This window comes from Micrasema longulum, unplaced genomic scaffold (assembly GCF_059751315.1).
Source record: "Micrasema longulum isolate JH-2025_06_02 unplaced genomic scaffold, ASM5975131v1 h1tg000215l, whole genome shotgun sequence".
NCBI classification, from domain to species: Eukaryota; Metazoa; Arthropoda; class Insecta; order Trichoptera; family Brachycentridae; genus Micrasema; species Micrasema longulum.
This window is the reverse complement of record NW_028277420.1, coordinates 1,573,672-1,592,120: the sequence shown is the minus strand read 5'-3', so window position 1 is coordinate 1,592,120 and position 18,449 is coordinate 1,573,672. Positions and strand designations below refer to the sequence as shown.

General features: G+C 37.1%; 1 protein-coding gene across 1 annotated transcript in view; it reads right to left on the bottom strand.

The window, feature by feature from the left end:
- The window catches only part of Sema5c (Semaphorin 5c), a 73,325-nt gene that overhangs the window by 25,313 nt on the left and 29,563 nt on the right, over window positions 1-18,449 (bottom strand). The window contains exons 2-6 of the mRNA XM_088243564.1: window positions 16,562-16,681; window positions 9,755-9,854; window positions 5,497-5,859; window positions 5,277-5,424; window positions 57-662 (exon numbers count right to left, since the gene is read on the bottom strand). Coding sequence (XP_088099690.1) covers window positions 57-662; window positions 5,277-5,424; window positions 5,497-5,859; window positions 9,755-9,854; window positions 16,562-16,658 — 1,314 coding nt within the window. The 5' untranslated portion in view covers window positions 16,659-16,681. The remainder of the gene's footprint in view (window positions 1-56; window positions 663-5,276; window positions 5,425-5,496; window positions 5,860-9,754; window positions 9,855-16,561; window positions 16,682-18,449) is intronic.

Sequence of the window (18,449 nt, the reverse complement as noted above, 5' to 3'; positions counted from 1 at the left end):
TTTTTGTAAAAATAAATATCCGACAGGTTTGATTAATTTTAACAAATTTCCTATACCGTCTCTCGGAGGTAGTGAAGGGCCCGCAGAGGCGCGCCCAGCTCGAGCCGCCACTCCTCCAGCGCGCAGGAGCCGCCGCCGGGCAGCTCGCGCACCTTGCTCAGCGCGCCGTCCTGCGACGCCACGTACAGCGCGGGCGGCGCCACCGCCAGGTGCGTCATGCGACCGCGCACCGTCAGCAGCGGCCGCTCGCGCGCCGGCTGCACGGCGCGGTCCAGCAGCTGGTAGCGCGCCGCCTCGCCGGCCCGCGCGCGCGCGTCGGCGCACGCCGCGGCCTCGTGCGAGCGCCCTGAGCGCGCCTCCCACGCGCTACCCGGGCTGTCCTGGTGCTTGAAGGGCCCGCGGAAGGCGTCCTCTACGGCCGACATGTTGTACACGCACACGGCGGAACCGGACAGCGCGTTGCTCGGCGTCGCGAAGGCGGCGTACAGCAGACGCCGCTGCGGTAGGTACTCGATGCTCTGCACCTCGTCGTAGTAGAAGGGATACTCTCCAGGCTCGGAGCAGTTCAGGCGCGCCTTCACGAACGTGGTCCAGTTCTCTCTCAGGACGACGTCCCCGCCGGCGTCGTTTTTGCACACGCGGGCGATTCGCGAATATACTCTCTGAAAGTGAAAGCACCTTTTTATTGTGTCATCGATACAATATTGTCAGTAATAGCGAATACTTTTTTTCTAAACCTGCGAAAATAACGATGCTAGTACTCGTATACATTAAATCGGTTGAAAATAGCGATTCTTCATAACAGGAGAGAAGATAAAGTGAGTGAGATAGTTAAAGTGGCCACTTTACACACTCTGTAACATTCACAAAATATGGATGTTCAAACATGGGCAAAATGGTGAAGCCCAGTACATATCTAGACTTCGATATCTCTTTCTTTAAAATGTTTAAAATCTCCGTTGTAATTTTTCAAATTCACAATCGTTAATCGCAGCAGTCGAATAAGTGGGCTCCAGCCGAACAATGCCCAAAACGAAACAGTAATGTCTATAGCTTCTTCTCAACTCTAACTGCAGACATATATCGACGGTCCCTACGTAAACTATCGAAACTGCAAAAAAACGATTTTCGTTTAATTATCTCAAAGTGTCTAATTTGGGCTATATTTTTTAATGAATTAAAAAAAAAATTTAAAATCCCTTTAGATTTGACTTTTTCCGAACGAAAATAATCGATGCTGCAAATTGCGTCCGGCGTAGAGTATCGAATCGGTAGTTTCGTTTGCTCGAATCGCGCGAAGATTACGTGACATTGTCGAATCTGTCATTTTGGTTAGTTTTCGCCGGAGTTCAGTGTTTCACCGCGCGCTCTGTCAATATTACTTTTGGTTAGTAATTTATCGAAAACTTTGTAGTTTACGCAATTAAAAGTGAGTTTAATATTTATTATTTATCGGATAGTAACAGTTAAATGAGTAAATTCCGTACAAAACGGATATTAAGTTTGGCTAGTTTGAATGTACAGTAGAACACGGAGGGAAATGTAGCAGAATCGCCCAAAGAATTTTTTTTTTTAATCCATGAATGCTGCAGACTGTTACACACTTGAAGATATTTCTAAAAGAACGGGTTAGTTTTACTCAAATAATGTGATTTTATTCAACGTTATAATTTATTTCCGACGTGTAAAGACGAATCTGCCAATTTCGTCAGTATGCGGCGGAGTTCTTTTTTGGCTTTTAGTCGAATGTGGTAGTTTCGCTTGTTTACAATGGAGCTAATTTGGTGCATAACATCGAATGTGCCAGTTTCGTCTGTTTACATGGGAAATATTTTTTCACTTTTAATCGAAAGTGGTAGTTTCGTTTGTTTACCGTGGAAATAAATAAGCGAATAAATCCAAATGTGTCAGTTTCGTTAATATACGCTGAAGTTTTTTCGATTATTTAGTAGATTCGATACATGAACTTTTCAATAATGACTATTAGTGTTTTAATGTATGCAGTGAATAATATAATGTTCATACGCGTACCAAATTTTTTGTCATTTAACTTAATTTAATTTTCATAGAATCACTGATACCACAGAATAATATCTAAGATACAGAATGGGAAGTTTTAAATACGCTGCTGCCTGAATCACCCCAACAATCACCCATATTGTCTGAACCTGATGAGAATACCAGTTCCCCTCGTGCAAATTTGTATACTACCAGTTCTGATTTTTTACAGAATACATCCATACTATCATCACATATCGTGATATAATTAACAATAATATGAATATGGCCTTTTTTGTTCCAAAAAAGGATTTATGCGATAAATGTCATGCCTTTCAAAATGTAAAAAGTCCTTCCGACGATCAAATAAAAGCTTTTGATATGCACGTATCAAATGAAAATAAGGTCCGTGAAATCAAAACAGGTGATAAATTGTGTGCTCAAAACCAATCTCCTAAAGTAGTTTGCGCCTCATTTAATTTTCAAAAAATCCTTCAAGTGCCGCATGGAGACGTTGGTTTATTTTATTATAAACGAAAATTGTCCTTCTAAAATTTGACATGGCTCAAAAATAAGGGTTCTGATATATGTGGACAGAATGTGTAGCCAAACGAAGTGCCAATGAGGTAAGCAGTTGCCTGAAACTGTTCATAGAATATATGGTTAAAAATAGAGTTCAGATTTAAGTCTGACAACTGTGCAGGTCAAAATTGAAATAGGGTTGTATATATGACGTATATGTATTTGTCAAAACTTTTAAATGTTGACATAACGCACAGGTTTTCGGAACAAGGACATACCCAATCTGAAGGGGATAGTGTACATGCACTTATCGAAAAAGAGTTAAAAGGCAAATTAATACACTCGCCAAACCAATGGAATTCCCTGGTTAGATGAGCTAAAACATCAGTAAAACCGTATAAAGTTATAGAAGTATCCCAAGATGATATATTTGATTTTAAACAACAATTGGAAGGCCGAAATCAGAAGAAAACTACAAATAATGAAAACATCAAATGGAACAACGTGAAAGAGGTATGCATAAGAAAAGAAGAGCCCAATCACATGTATTAATACGCATGCCAGGATGCGTAGCAGTGTTTGCATACCGTAATTGAAACAAGACGAGGGAAAAAAATGGTTAGCAACAATACTATATTACACAAACTTTACACTGAGCCACTGCCTTTACTAACAGCTAAATATAATGATTTACAATAACTCTGTTCAACCAATGTTATACCCAAACAATCATTCTTATTTTATTCCGATCTAAAACATGGAGCACCCGATAGCATACAAGACGAAGAAGATGTTTAATGTTTTTTCCCCAGTAAATAAGTAGTATGATTGTTTCATAATATTTGTACTAGTTATGAGTTATTAAGAAAAACACTTTTGTTGTTATTCATTGGGAATTTTTTAATTTTTTTGTTCAGATAACTTTTTTTATTTTTAATTTAGAATAATATGTTTCGCATTTTATTATCTGCTAAAAATAAACAATTTAAGAACTGATGTTGTGTTTTATTTCTGCACTTTGAGACTAAAAACAAGACTTAGACTCGTACATCAAACATTTTATTTTAAATAGAGTAAATATTGTTTAGGTTGTGGTAAAAAACTCATGATCAATTAACTATATTATCTCTATTGTATTCAAATTATTTCAGTATTTAGTAAAAAAATTATAATTTGTATATAATTGCCGGCTGCCCCGAAAAAAAATTAGTGATGAAAATTATGTTTTAATAATTGAAATGTATATGAAACAAAACGCAATTTTTATATTTTTATTCTTTTATCTGTATTAGAATAACCAACAGCTTCAATTCATATATTTAAAAAACAGAGCTAATCAAATAGCAAATAAGCTAGTGTTTTTAGCTTTGGGATTAAAACAACTTATGTTTATTGATTGAATAGGCATTCACTTCGTAATACTTCATTATAAATTATTATAAAAATAAAACGTTTTTATAGGTTAAAAACGTATAACTCTTATAACAAGGTTTCATTTTTATAATTAGTCTAATTATTTTAACGAATTTAAAGCATAAATAGGGGATAATAGTTTATTTATTTACTAGCCCTTTATTCATTATCACTGTGTATAAATGTAATTAAATTATATTACGTATTATTATAATCAAATCTAATGTTGTAATCGTTTGTCGTTTTTTGGCCATCGACAAAACAATGTATTTAAAATAATAAAATTTTGCTAGGCATTCGATACCGGTACTCGGCACAAAAACAGTTTTCTGATAAAGCAATTTATTTACTAGTTTCGATGTTCTAAAACTTTAAAATTCCGGCGTGTAACATCGAATTTACCACTTTCGGTATCTTAAAATAAAAAAATCTGAAGAATAACATCGAATCTCCCGCATTCGATATCTTCCAATAAAATATTTCTGGTGTAAAACATCGAAATTACCACATTCGATATTTATTGTTGAAATCGATTCGAGGTAAACCGTCGAAAGTGAAATATCTAATAAGCATTCATAATATTTAAAAACTAAAATAAGCATGATATACACTACCTATAAAAACTACAATAAACACATGTTTGGCAATTGTACCGTATCTGACAGCCTCTTAAAAAATTATCAAACTTTGTTTTTGCTCTCCTGTAAACCTTGCAAAATGCAGATTCGATAGTTTACGTAGGGACCGTCGATATTGTCAATAATTGAAGATAATCGCAGAAAATAAAATTGACAAAACAGAATAATCTCTTAGGAATAAATCTTAGTGAATAAGTACACACGTACAACTTATTTATCATTGTATTGTATACAGTTTAAGTATAATCTATTTTGTGTAATTCTATAATTGAAGATATATATGTGTGTGAAATTGTATCGACGAATACCTACAAATTGTATGTTTTCTAGTATGTATCTTTATTAAATTACCTTATAAATTAAAATAAATAAAAAGCTCACAGTAAAAAAGAAACTGATCAATTGCTCATCGCCACAAGTCTCTAGCCTGTGGAGTCTCAGACACCCACCGTACACTCGCTGGATAAAAAATGTGTTTATAACATTATCTGAGAACTACCCTCATCCTCAGGATTTTACATATATCATAAATTGGTTAATTTATCTATAAATGTACCTAATGCAAAGTAATATTACATTATCTCACCAAATGTATAGACATTCGTATCAGAAGCGAGTACAGAAAAATGGGACAATAATAATACAAATTACCGTATAACCGGCGCATATTGAAATAAAAACAAAAAATATGTATAGTATATGTACCTTTCCGCAATTCATGTATTCGACAGCAGCTTCGCGAAAAATGAAATACACAAACTTGTCGTCCTCGAAAGAGCCCACGAACTGCGGCTCATTCAGCCACTTGGAGTTGTACTGGCTGGTCCTCAGGGCCAGGCCGCCGCCCATAGTCCTGCGAGGGAAGGAACAGTGCGGTCAGTACGGTACGCCGGGAGAGCGGGACAGCGGGACAGCGTACACTCACCGGTACAGCGCGAAGTCCGAGCCGGAGAAGTCGGTGGGCGTGCCCGCGTAGTACTGGCCATCCTCCGTCAGCAGCGCCGTGACGTTGGCGCGAGGGTCGTACGGACACTTGGCCACGCCGGGCACCCAGTCCAGCACGGCGCTGACGTTGAACAGCGCGCGCCACGAGCACGCGGGCGCGAAGGCGGACGTGCCGCACGCGAAGAGGCGCGCGCCATCCGACAGCAGCACGCGCACGTAGTTGCGGCACGCGCGTTCCGACTGCCCCTTGTCCTGGCACAACTGCACCTTGTCGCGCGGTGCGGGCCACGGCGCGCGCTCCAGCTGGCGCAGGCCGCGCAGTGACAGGCGCAGCAGGTTGTCCCTGCGGGCGAGAGGGAGGGGGTTAACGAGAGACTCGGAGGAGACCGATGTTTGCGGAATTCTCGTCATCATCAGATAATGCGTAGAATGGTGGGTAAAATACACATATTTTGACAAAGAAGCTGACCTTTCGACCCTCTCTGTGGTGTTACAATTGTCAAATGCAGAACTAACAATCCTCTCTTGATGGAACTGTATTTTAATTTAATAATAAAAATACACACATAGTTACATTCCAGTATTATTCATAATTTTAACTGGTGACCGGGTTTCGTCACTTATTATACTATACATTCAAACAATACTCAAATTCATATTATCGTTATTACTTTTTGCTTAAATAGTTTTGATTTAAACTGATTTATTTCCATAATTTACAACCCCCGCTAGTATTAAACATGAATAATATTAGCTAAGCGGGTTATTCCTTTAAAAAAAAACATCTTTTTAAATTTATATACAATAAAATACCATAATGGAAATGGATTTTGTAACTGAATTTGATACAAGTAAGAAATAAGAAATAGCAAAATCAATATAGTTTAATTACATATGCCAACATCGGATATCCATTTGAACATTTTTTTGTAACAGTTACATTGATGGAAAAATACTCGGCTGGTGGTTGGGTCTGAAAAGAATCATGCGGTGGCTTCGTGAGATTCTTGTCTTTTGGCTCGCCTCTCGCGAGTGAGTTCCGGAGCATCCTCACACACGGTCCGGCTGTGATTTGCAAACTTAATTCGAATGGGCCTAATGTCTTCGTATTCCAGAATTGTGGAATCTTTCTCCGGGTTTATCACCGACAGATCCACAACTAGGAGGAAGGGGTCTCGGTGGGAGTGCAGATAATTGATTTTAAGGGACATGTCGCGTACGAGTTGATGAATGTCTATCACTGTCACCGACTGAGTATGGCTATCGTATATTTTGTTGTTATGAATCTTCTTTCTTCTTCCTCATCTTTCACCTTCAAAACTCGTTGAAATAAAATACTTCCACCTATGGTTTATCACAGAAACGAGAGCTAATTATCTTTTTTCTTCGTCATACAATTGTGCGCTACACACGGTTAAACACGGCGCTCAAAGCTAGCTCGCAATATACCCGTCAGTACGTATCTAACTCTCGAGGTGATTGCACATTTGTTTGTTTCAAGAAAAATACAGTGACCATGTCAGGACAAGGAAGGGCTTTGTGTGGACAAACCGAGGAAGTCGTGTTAAATGTTTTTAAATACATCCAGAATAAACGCGAAGCGTCTATGGAGGTTATTATTATATATTATTATTCATTTAATGAACAATGTAAAAATATTTTTTGTAATATACATAAATAAAATGAAAATATTATTAAAAAGTTATTTTCATATTTTTTCATACTAATAATATTTACACAATGAGACATTCATAATTTATTTTTATTTCTTTAAACAATGATGTTGCTTTTTACATACACAAAACCAAAGAACAGTCAAGTTTTCATCTGAATATAACTTAAGGGGTTAGGTCGATCATAAAGGGGCATGTAGCATCTAGAGTCAAAATGACATCGAGTTCTGTCGAAAAATTGGTAAAAGAGAAGGTGTCATCAATCACCCGCATTGAGTGGGATAACGTCCACAGGCAAGTATGAAAAATAGAAAATCAATTTTGGGAACGGGACGTTGCATTTGATGATTTCACCGAAAACAGTGATTTGTTTTTTAATATTTTTTTTTTTTTTTTTGATTTAATAGCATAATTATACATTTATACAATTTTAAAAAAATTTCACTTGTTATATTTTTACTAAAACTAAAATCCCACCAAGCCACTTTTTGTAGCTTGTTGGTGAAGATTATATTTATACTGACTTAATAATATTATTTACATTTATAAAAACAATGAATAACATATAAAAATTAACAGCCGGAAAGGTCAGAATAAACATGTTTATACAAATAATAATATATAAATTTATTTTTTAAATACAAGAAAATACATGAAAAAATAAAATATTTACACCTAAGCTACTATTCATATATAAACTCTTGATCGAGTAGCCACAATGTGTCTGATGACGAAAGTGATGACACACCGGATTGTGAGGAGTAGTTAATATTTAAAGGAATAGTTATAGTCATTATATACCTGTTAAAAATAAATAAATAAATGTTTTTTTTGAATGCATTATTTCTTATTACTACTACTTTTTTTCACATTGTGACATTTTCTTACATTTTTATACTGCATTATTTTAATTATGTTTAATTTTCACTACATTTACTACATATGATTGATGCATTTTTCTCATTGCGACATTTTCTTACTGTGTTAGTTTTACTTCATTATTTAAAATTTTTATGATGCATATATGATATAATAAAACATATAAATCGTAATATTTTGTTGAAACATTCCCTCGCCCCGAATCTATACTTGTGTCGTCTACGTCTACTTTTACTCGGACTTAAAATCAGACATCTGCTACATTGTCGCTTTACTATTCTGGTGGAGTGAGACCGTTGGAAAGCTCGTGTGCCGATAGTGATAACTCAGAATTGTATATGAATTATTTTTTTACGAATTCCTATCAAAATCAATCTATCAAATATTTTGAACTTGTTAAAACTAACTGAAAGAAGAAAAATTATAGATTTTTTAAAATTATTTAAGATTGTTAACAATGCATGAGACTGCCCAAAACTGTTACGTCTCATCAATTTCGAGGTACCGGACGAAGGACTCGTCGAGAATCTCCATTTAGTTGCTACTACTCGCATATTTTTAACATAAAGTATTGTGTATATAAATTAACTTTATTTAATAACTTTAAAGATGGTGAGAATGGTAATTTAGATTTATTTAATTACGGATTCTTTGCACTTCCTCTGTTTTTTTTTTTTAAAGAGAAAGAAATATTTGCGTTCTTATGATTTACCCAAATATTTCATTTTGAGGGCCATTTTCAACGAGTTGTAAATAACTCACTATTAGAAAATGGAATTGAGTTGGGGTAGAGTGGGATTCAAACCACGAACCTTCGGTCCGTGAGTCCGAGACACTAGCCACAGGACCACAACCCAATTTCAATAACAAGTTTACTGTTGTATATTATTGTGTGTTTATATCGCTGTCCCAGTTCCACACGGAAACAAGTCCGAAATTGTCATATTTGAGTTAGACATTGATTCCAACCCCACTTGGAAAAAACTAGGCTATATTCTCTTTATGAAGACTAAATATTTCTTTGTGGAATTTTTCTTTCGTTTAAACTTATATATTCCACACAGAAACATTTCGACATGTTTATGTGTGGAAATTTGAATGGTGAGTGATAAATATGTATCTTTGTTCTATTCCATAGAGCAACTCCAATTTTGCGGATAGTTTCCACTTGAGAATCCCCAAGCTTTAAACAAAATTTGATGCAGTAATGTTGTTTAACTTTTTCTGTCATTTTGTTAAAACTAAAATCTGACGACAATAGCGTACACGTGCTCACTCTTCAACGGCGTGGCAGCGACTGAGTTGCGCTGTGGTCATGAAAAAATTGAGCATGCGCACTAGGTATACCTACAAATGGCCTTCCAAGCTCCGCCCTTAAGGGGTATTTGTTTTGCCGGTAAAATTATGGTCGGATACTTTTTGAACAGACCTCGTATGTATTTTTGTGAGATAAAAGGCACTGCGAGTCATGCTAAATATTAATAAATTAATTAAAATGGGAAATTATTAAGAAACTTTTTTTTTAAGTAACTTTTTATTTACAAAAAAAAACATTGTTTTTTAGTATGAGAGAAACCGATAGGAAGACCCTAAGCCTTAAATTGGTTTTCGGGTATATAAAGAAAGTGTTTTCACTGAAGTGGGGTAGAAGGCGAGGGGCATGTAAGACAGGGGACACGCCGTTACCTGGCTCCGACGAACAGCTGATCTCGCGCAACGTCAAACAGCAGCGGCCCGAATGAGTCCACTTCCGCAGCAGCGAATCTGTCCCCGGACGCCAGGAGATCTGTAACGGGAAGCCAATTAGTGGCGCTTTTCATGCAGACAGGTAAAACAAGTATGGTCATGTTGAGGGAATTTCACGAGCCCGCCCACCACGAAAAGCCATTATAAAGTCGGAAGTGACTGTCAATTGCATATAGATGCGCAAAATATTTGTATTTGTTGTGGGTGCTATAGGTTCCTATGTACATATATTGAAATAAAATACAAGATGTGTTAGATCATCCCGATTTAATATTTCATTGCAGTTCTTTAGAATCAGGTGGGTTTTGATTACTCAATGATACGTTTGTATAATTAAATGATACACGATTAGGATACTTTACATGGGATTTAGTTTCAACGAATATACAATTGACAAGAATGATAAGAGTTTTAGAGGTTAAACATCACATGATACTTTGGAGGGTTTCAGCATTGAAAAGAGAACGATCTATCTTGTGTTCTCCTTTTATAGCATTTTTTTGACAGCGCCCTCTGTTGTCAGCCTCGGGTATTGAGCGATATTCAAGCATGGCACAACTATGTGAGTAACCTACTTTTTTTATTATAATTTATTTTTTATTGAACCCGTGACCTCGAGAGTGGTAGGCAAACACGCCAACCACTACACTATCTTAATATACACTAATTCTGGTTCTATTTCACACACCGAACTGTTCTTAATCTCTCCAGACTAGAGATGCAAGGCAGTAAAATTACCGCGGTATTTTACGGGAATTTTACCAGATTTTGGTAAAATACGGTATTTTACGGTATTTTTCGGTATTTTTCGGTAAGAAACGAATTTGATGTACTAATTATTAATTTTCAAAGATATTAAATATACAAGTAGCTTTGTTTTGGGACACTTTACATGACTGCAAAAACCAGGTTTAGATCCATAGGGTGGTTGTCGAGATTTATTAGAAGTATGGAACGTTCAAGGTCATTCGGTATGTATTTTTTACACTTTTTTTTATAAAAGGGGTTATTATGTTTTGAAACTTAACAGGATCGGTGGACATAGGGTTCTTAGTACAACCTTAAGTTTGTGACCTTGAACGACCACCTGAGTGGTGGTCGTGATTTTGAAAAAATGGTGCTTAAAATCAGTTTTTTGTTTATAATTACATCCCTGAAGGTTTTATAGAAAAAAATATACGAAAGTCTGAGAAAATAAAATTTACTTAAAAATCTTAATATTTTTTTTTTCGTAGGATCAATATTTTCCAAGATACACGTTTGAACATCAAATACATTTTATCAAAATAGCGAAAAAGCGCTATTAGCACTAACTTTTTACTAATTATTTGATAGTTGACCTACCAAAAGTCATCATCATCATCATCATCATCATTCCATGTCCACTACCTAGTTGGAGCATATGGTGTTCACAAAGATCCTCCAGGCATCTCGGTCGGATGCCAGCTCCTGTGCATCCTCACAAGTCAGGATTGCACCGGTATGACGTAATGACGGTAATTTTACAGTGGAACATGGAGTCTTTTTATTTGTTTTTTTTACTTAGTTTATCTTACCTGGACGCACATTATTAGCTTTATTCGTACAAATATGTTAGATAATTTTCAAAAAACTGTTTATTGACATTAAGATGGCGTCATTTTTATAAATCGCAAACACTTTTTTTTAATTCAGTTTTATCTACATTTTTTAAAGGTTAGCTTTTTTACAAGAATACGAGGGGGACCCAAAAGAAACGGGAATTTAGTCATAAGTTCTTTATTTTTCAAAATTTTTACACCAAATTTTGATCACCTTCCAAGTATTCTCTTTTTACCACAACGCACTTCTGCAAACGATCCTTCCACTGTTCAAAACATTTTTTAAATTCACTTATCGGGATGTTCTTTAGCCCTTCCAGCGATTTTTGTTTTACCTCCTCCACAGTGGCAAATCACTTTCCTCTGATGTCCCTTTTGAGTCTGGGGAGCATAAAAAAATTGCACGGGGCTAGATTCGGTGAGTAGGGGGGTAAACAACTGGTGTCATGCCGTTTTTATTCAAAAACGGCTTTTCGGAGAGAGCGGTATGGGCCGGCGCGTTGTCATAATGGAAGAACCAGTCGCTTGTGCGCCAAAGATCTGGCCTTTTCTTTTGGATACTTTCCCTCAATCTTTTCAAAACCTCTGAATTGAACTCAATCCAGACATCTCACAGAGTCGATCAATGGTTCGGCGACGGTCTTAACGAACGAGAGCATTGATTTTGTCGATGTTTTTGTCAGTTCTTGACGTTAAAGGGCGTCCTGAACAGGGTTGGTCTTCAATTGACATTTCTTCATTTTTTAAATGTGAAAACCACTCATAGACTCTGGTTTTACTTAGGACAGCATACCCATGAGCAGTCTTAAACATTATAATAGTTTCCGCGGCCGATTTTTCCAACAGGAAACAAAATTTCATAGCCGCGCGTTGCTCTCGACAATCGGCCATCACGTTTTCGGCGAAAAGAAAAAATTGTTTCCCACAGACGAACTGATAAATTCACAGTAACAAAACTAAGCACACTTACTCAGAAGACGTATCCTTAACGGACACCGGATTGAAAAATGGGTATTCCCACTCTCCCTCCCCACCACAGCGCGATTCCCGTTACTTTTGGGTCCCTCCCTAACCGACTAGTTTCAAAAAGAAAAAGATTTTTAAGTAAATTTTATTTTCTCAGACTTTCATATATTTTTTCTCTAAAACCTTCAGGGACGTAATTATAAACAAAAAACTGATTTTAAGCACCATTTTTTCAAAATCACGATCACCGCTCAGGTGGTCGTTCAAGGTCACAAACTTAAGGTTGTACTAAGGACCCTATGTCCACCGATCCTGTTAAGTTTCAAAACATAATAACCCTTTTTAAAAAAAAAAGTGAAAAAAGTAAATACCGAATGACCTTGAACGTCCCATACTTCTTATAAATCTCGATAACCACCAGATGGATCTAAACCTGGTTTTTTCAGTCATGTAAAGCGTCCTAAAACAAAGCTACTCGTAAATGTAATATCTTTGAAAAATTAAAATTAGTACGTCAAATTCGTTTCTTACCGAAAATTACCGTAAAATACCGTAAAATACCGTAAATTACGGTATTTTACCGCGAATTTTGGTAAAATTACGTAATTTTACATCCATACTCCAGACACAGGGTTCTAAACTGCAATATTTTATACTCCTGGACTGGCACCCAAAGCGTAAGGCTGCTCACTTTTCCTACATGTAACGGATGATCAATATACGCTAAACTCCATGTGGCTATGCAGTGCCCTATGCACTATAAATATTTTACTTTAAAATATAATCAAGAGAAGAGATACATAAAATATTTACAAAAGAAGTAAAAAGATAAAGACAAAAAGAAACATAAATAAAATAGATGATTTTTGTGAAAACTTTGTGCCTTTGTCACTATTACGCAGCTGAACGCATGCCACTGCTATTCCGCGCTGAAATTTACCTTTATTGAATGCATTTTGGACACTTATGGCCGTTTTATGCTGCTAAACGCACGCCACTGCTATTCTGCGCAGTAATTGACCAGTGTTGTATGCATTTTGAACACTTATGGCCGTCTTATGCTGCTGAACGCACGCCACTGGTATTCTGCGCAGTAATTGTATGCATTTTGGACACTTATGGCCGTTTTATTCTGCTGAACGCACGTTACTGGTATTCTGCGCAGTAATTGACCACTGTTAAATGCATTTTGGACACTTGTTGCAAGATACATGTGAAAAAGGCCTATAGGTTTATTTGTATTTTGTTGTAATTTTGTTTATATAAATAAATATTTTTTAAAAACGTAGCGGCTGCAACCGTTTCTATGTTTATCTCGGCGCCTGAGCCACGTATTTTTTGTGCGCTTGTGACAGTGTGGGCGAACGTGTGGGCAGTGAAGCGATTTCGTTGCCAATGCGCACGCCGGCGTACTGGCGAACGTATTGGCCAGCGTGAAGCGTTTATTAGCTCCATTAATCTCTTCGCGTCGTCATCAAATTAAATGCAATTATCCACTCCTTTCCACTGCCTTCATTCATCATCCACAACTCCTCATCACTTTCCTTTTTTGAAAATATAAAAAAACATTTAACCTGCTCATTTGTTTGTATTCTAAATAAATTATTTTCCACCCGGCCCGGTAAAAAATAACGGTGGGTGGATACATATTCCCAGTTCTACCTCTCGCTTCTGTTTAATGTACTTCATAGTCCTAACGCTCCTATATACCTGCGTGAAAAATGTCAACGCTTATTAGTTCATGGTTTATTTCTTCGTTCTAATTCTCAAGGCACTCTCTTAATACCCATCCACAATTCCTCTTCTCTAACTCATATAGTGTCCATGCGGCTTCACTGTGGAATCATCTCCCATCCACCATCAAAGATGTTACTACATTGTCTCTGTTTAAATCACGTCTGAAGAAACAAATCCTTTCTCTTCTTTCTCTTCTTTCTCTCCTCCTTTCCTTTTTCCTCTTTTTTCCTTTTTCCCATTGAGTAATAGTTTTGATTTAAGGTAATCTATAAACAAATACGTTTATTTCTATTTTTAAATATCTTTAGCTTTTTAATCTTTATTTTCTAATGAATACGTTCTGTAACTTTAATTATAAAAATAAAACTTTTATTTTATTGGTTGGTTGGAAGAAATTGCCATTTGCCAATAAGCCCGCCAATGCACAAATAACATTATGTACAAAAAGTTAAATAAATAAAATATGTTTTATTTTATTTTTTTGTTTTATCTCTTTAGTTTCGACCAGTTTAGTGAACCGGGTTGCGGTGGCTAGCGTCGCGGACTTGCGGATCAGAGGTCCAGAGTTCGCAACCTGCTCTACCACAACTCGGTGTCCATTTTCTAATAGTGAGTTATTTACAACTCGTTGAAAATTGCTCTCGAAATTGAAATATTTGGGTAAAACATAAGAACGAAAAATATTTCTTTTTTCACAAAAAAAAATCAAAAATACTGTACAAATTGACCCTTGGATTACGAGGCTTTATATATCTTTTTTTAATGAAGTCGTAGTATATTGCTATAACAGGCCTTAATTGGCAACAGGCGATTATTTTTACAAATTATGGAAAATAGGTTATCAAACGGTACATATGGGAGTTAAATTTATGTTTTTAAATATCTGTACTTCAAAAATTTCCGTTTACAAAACCTTTTCCAGAGGGATTCTTTAGCAGTATTTTAGGAGTTAATCGCAATCTTAGAAATATGATATCCCCAAAAGTATCTAGAGTGTGAAATTGTGCAGGCGCAACGCCAACGGTACAACATTGTCAACACTCGGTTGCCAGCGACAATCGAGTCACTTCAAGAGATGCAGCGAGCGTAGAATACTGCCCTCTCGTTACATACGCTGACCGCCGACCGTCGACCGCCGACCGCCGACCGCCGACTGCCGACTGCCGACTGATGCAGAGTCGTAGACACCGAACGGACTGCGCTGGCCGCCGCGCCGCACCGCGCCGCGCCGCGGCCGTACACAAGAATGGGAAACGGTAGAAGATGGATCGATCAAAAAACCGGGCGGGGTAGTCGAGTTCGGATGAATTACCCGACTGCAATAGTAATAATGCGCGCGGAATCTGGTTCTGGGAGCAGTGGCCGGTGACCGGTCCACCCGCAGCTGGGTTCACACGAGGACAATACGAGATAGACTGGACAATATTGTCTTGCGCCGGCTCCGTGAACAGCCTCGACCGTGCGGGACAGAACGCTGGCGCTGGGACGATCCGAAAATTCGGCCGCGGTTCACACGTGAGCGCTGCGAAAATGAACACACGACGGCGTTTATTACGAGTGAGTTTATTTTATTAATTTATTTTATACCAAGAAGTATTGGAATTGTCAAAGGGCAAACTAAATATTTTCTCAACTTTTTACTAATTTATTTCATTATTTTTTTTCAATTTTACTATTTTTATTAGAAATTGCTAGTGGCAATAAATCCGCCTTTAACGCAGTATACCTTTGATTTTTTTAAGAAAAAAAAACATTGTATTTATCACATTGTATGTATTATGATTAATAAAGATTTTTTTTATTATTACAATAATAAAAACGATTTTTTTCTACCGCCATTTTGGGCAGAAAAAATACGCGGGAGCGACACGCACACGTCGAGCAAATCGCTATTGTCATAAGATCCTGTCCTCACGAGTTCACACGAGGACAACGCGGCCGGGCGCGGTGGTGGATGTCCTGCCCGTCTATCTCCGTGATCACGTTTTTTTTTAAATAGAAAAACCTTTATTAGCATAAATAAACAATACATTCAGTAAAAAAATGGAACACTTAAGGTTAAACTTGCCAAAAAAAAGTCTGGCTCTTGCGTTTGGCAAGTTTACAAAATAACATAAAAAAGAAACAAAAAATGCAAAACAAAATAATAAAATAAATAAAAAATTAAACAATTTTGAATTAAAAAATTAAACACGTGTCGGAACAATGTCCCGCTCTACAGATTGCGGTTTATCCGGACTTCCGGACAACGGTCGAGTCCTGGGAGAGTTGTTCTCTCGTATATGCCGCAGTTCTAGTGTCCTGTCCGTGCGCGTTCACACGAGGACGATCCATCGTCCCGCGAAGTCGAAGACAATATTTCGGTCAGTAGGTGCGACGCCGCGCCGGGACGGGACGATATTTCCTGTCCTCGTGCGAACGCTGCCTGACGCACTAGGCGCTGGGCGGCCACCGCACCGGTTACCTCGGCGGGCGATCTGCGGCAGCGGGATGTCGCCGCGCGCGGAGCCCGCGCCCGCCAGCAGCGCCAGCAGCGCCAGCGGCACCAGCGCGCCCTCCATCCTTCCGGAGCCGGAGTCTGAGCCTGGAACGGACAATGTGCATACGATTAGTGTGGTCCGTACAACGACTGATGCCGTTTTAGAAATTGAAACATTTAATTAGCCCTTCGTCGTCTTTTCTCGTGGTATTTCCACTTTGTTTATTTAAGGGTATCGTTTAACGAGATGCAAAAACACACACATATTTATATTTTTTGAAACTCGAACACTTTACCATTGTGCCTGATTTACATGATGCGATAAATAATGATCCAACAAGTTGCACAAAATTCGAGCAGTACGAACACGCAAAATACCAAATTAGTAATGCGCGTAATTAATTGTTTATTCGACAGTACTTCAGAAATTTATTGCGAGGGATACGCGACCTGTCCATCGGTCGGTTAAGTGGCCCCAGTTCACGCGAATTCGAATGAATAAACTTATAACTACACACGTAAAACAATATTCTTCTCACCCTTCGCGTGAGTAACGGTCAATTAAAACACCGCCACCGATTGCAATGTCTCTGTACAAGTTAATGCGCAAAGGTGCCCGCAATCTATAATAGGAAGAACCCGAGATCTCGTGCGCGTTAGCCCGACACGCTAACCGACGTACTACCATAAGGTGGACAGCGTTTGATGAAATACGAAAACAATAAATTTATTTCATGTTGCACCTTCTGGAGAAATAAAAAGTCTATAATACGTGACTTGGGAATTATTTTGGCCTCAAACTTAAATTACAATAGTCATATAGAAACTATAATTAACAAGGCATACAAAATGACTGGATTTATCATGCGGCTGTGTAAATCTTTTAAAAATTTAGGTTCATTTATATTGCTTTACATAACATACGTACGCCCCCATCTCGAATATTGCACTACAATCTGATCTCCTGTTTATAAATTAAATATTAATAGAATCGAGAGTGTTCAAAAAAAATTCCTGAAAAAACTAGAATACAAATTTCATTTGCATTTTCAAAATTATTTAGCTTCATTAAAATTGTATAACCTTGTTTCATTAGCACACAGAAGAGGTATGTTTGATCAGATCCTGCTTTATAAAATTGTCAATAATAAATTCGATTCCCCGGAACTCATTAATCTACTTGCTTATCGTGTCCCCTCCAGGCCAACTAGACTCTCTGATATTTTCTATATTCGTAAATTTAAAACTAATCATCGGAAACATTCTACAATCCCTCGTATATGTGAAACATTTAACAAAAAAATTAATAGTCTTGATATATTTAACACTCCATACAATATGTACAGAAGAGAATTAATAGGCTTGATTCATGCTCTTCATTCATAATTCGTTTAATCATTAAATCAAATGCAATTTTCCACTCTCACTTTCCTTCAATCATCCTTTACCACTCCTTATCAATTTCCTTCTTTTCCTTTCCACTATCTCCTTGTTTTGTCCATATTTATCTTATTTTAATATATAGTATATTTATTATTTATATAGTTTAAACTTCAAGCCGTCGTCGCTTTATTACAGTATTATTTAGTGAATACATATAATTGGATGGCAGGCCCTACTATGTATACATTTTATATAATTTATTTTTTTTAATATTCATTTAACCTGTACATCTGTTTGTATTCGAGATAAATAAAATAATATTAATAGTCTAGAATTGATTTATTGCGTCAGTCCTTTATACTTATACACAGGAATTTGGGCCTTATTATCGCGGGACCGACGCTAAATCAAGATCATTTTCTTCAGTTAAAATAATATTTGAACGGAATAATAATTACTTATCTCTCTATATTAGTATTAATATTTACGT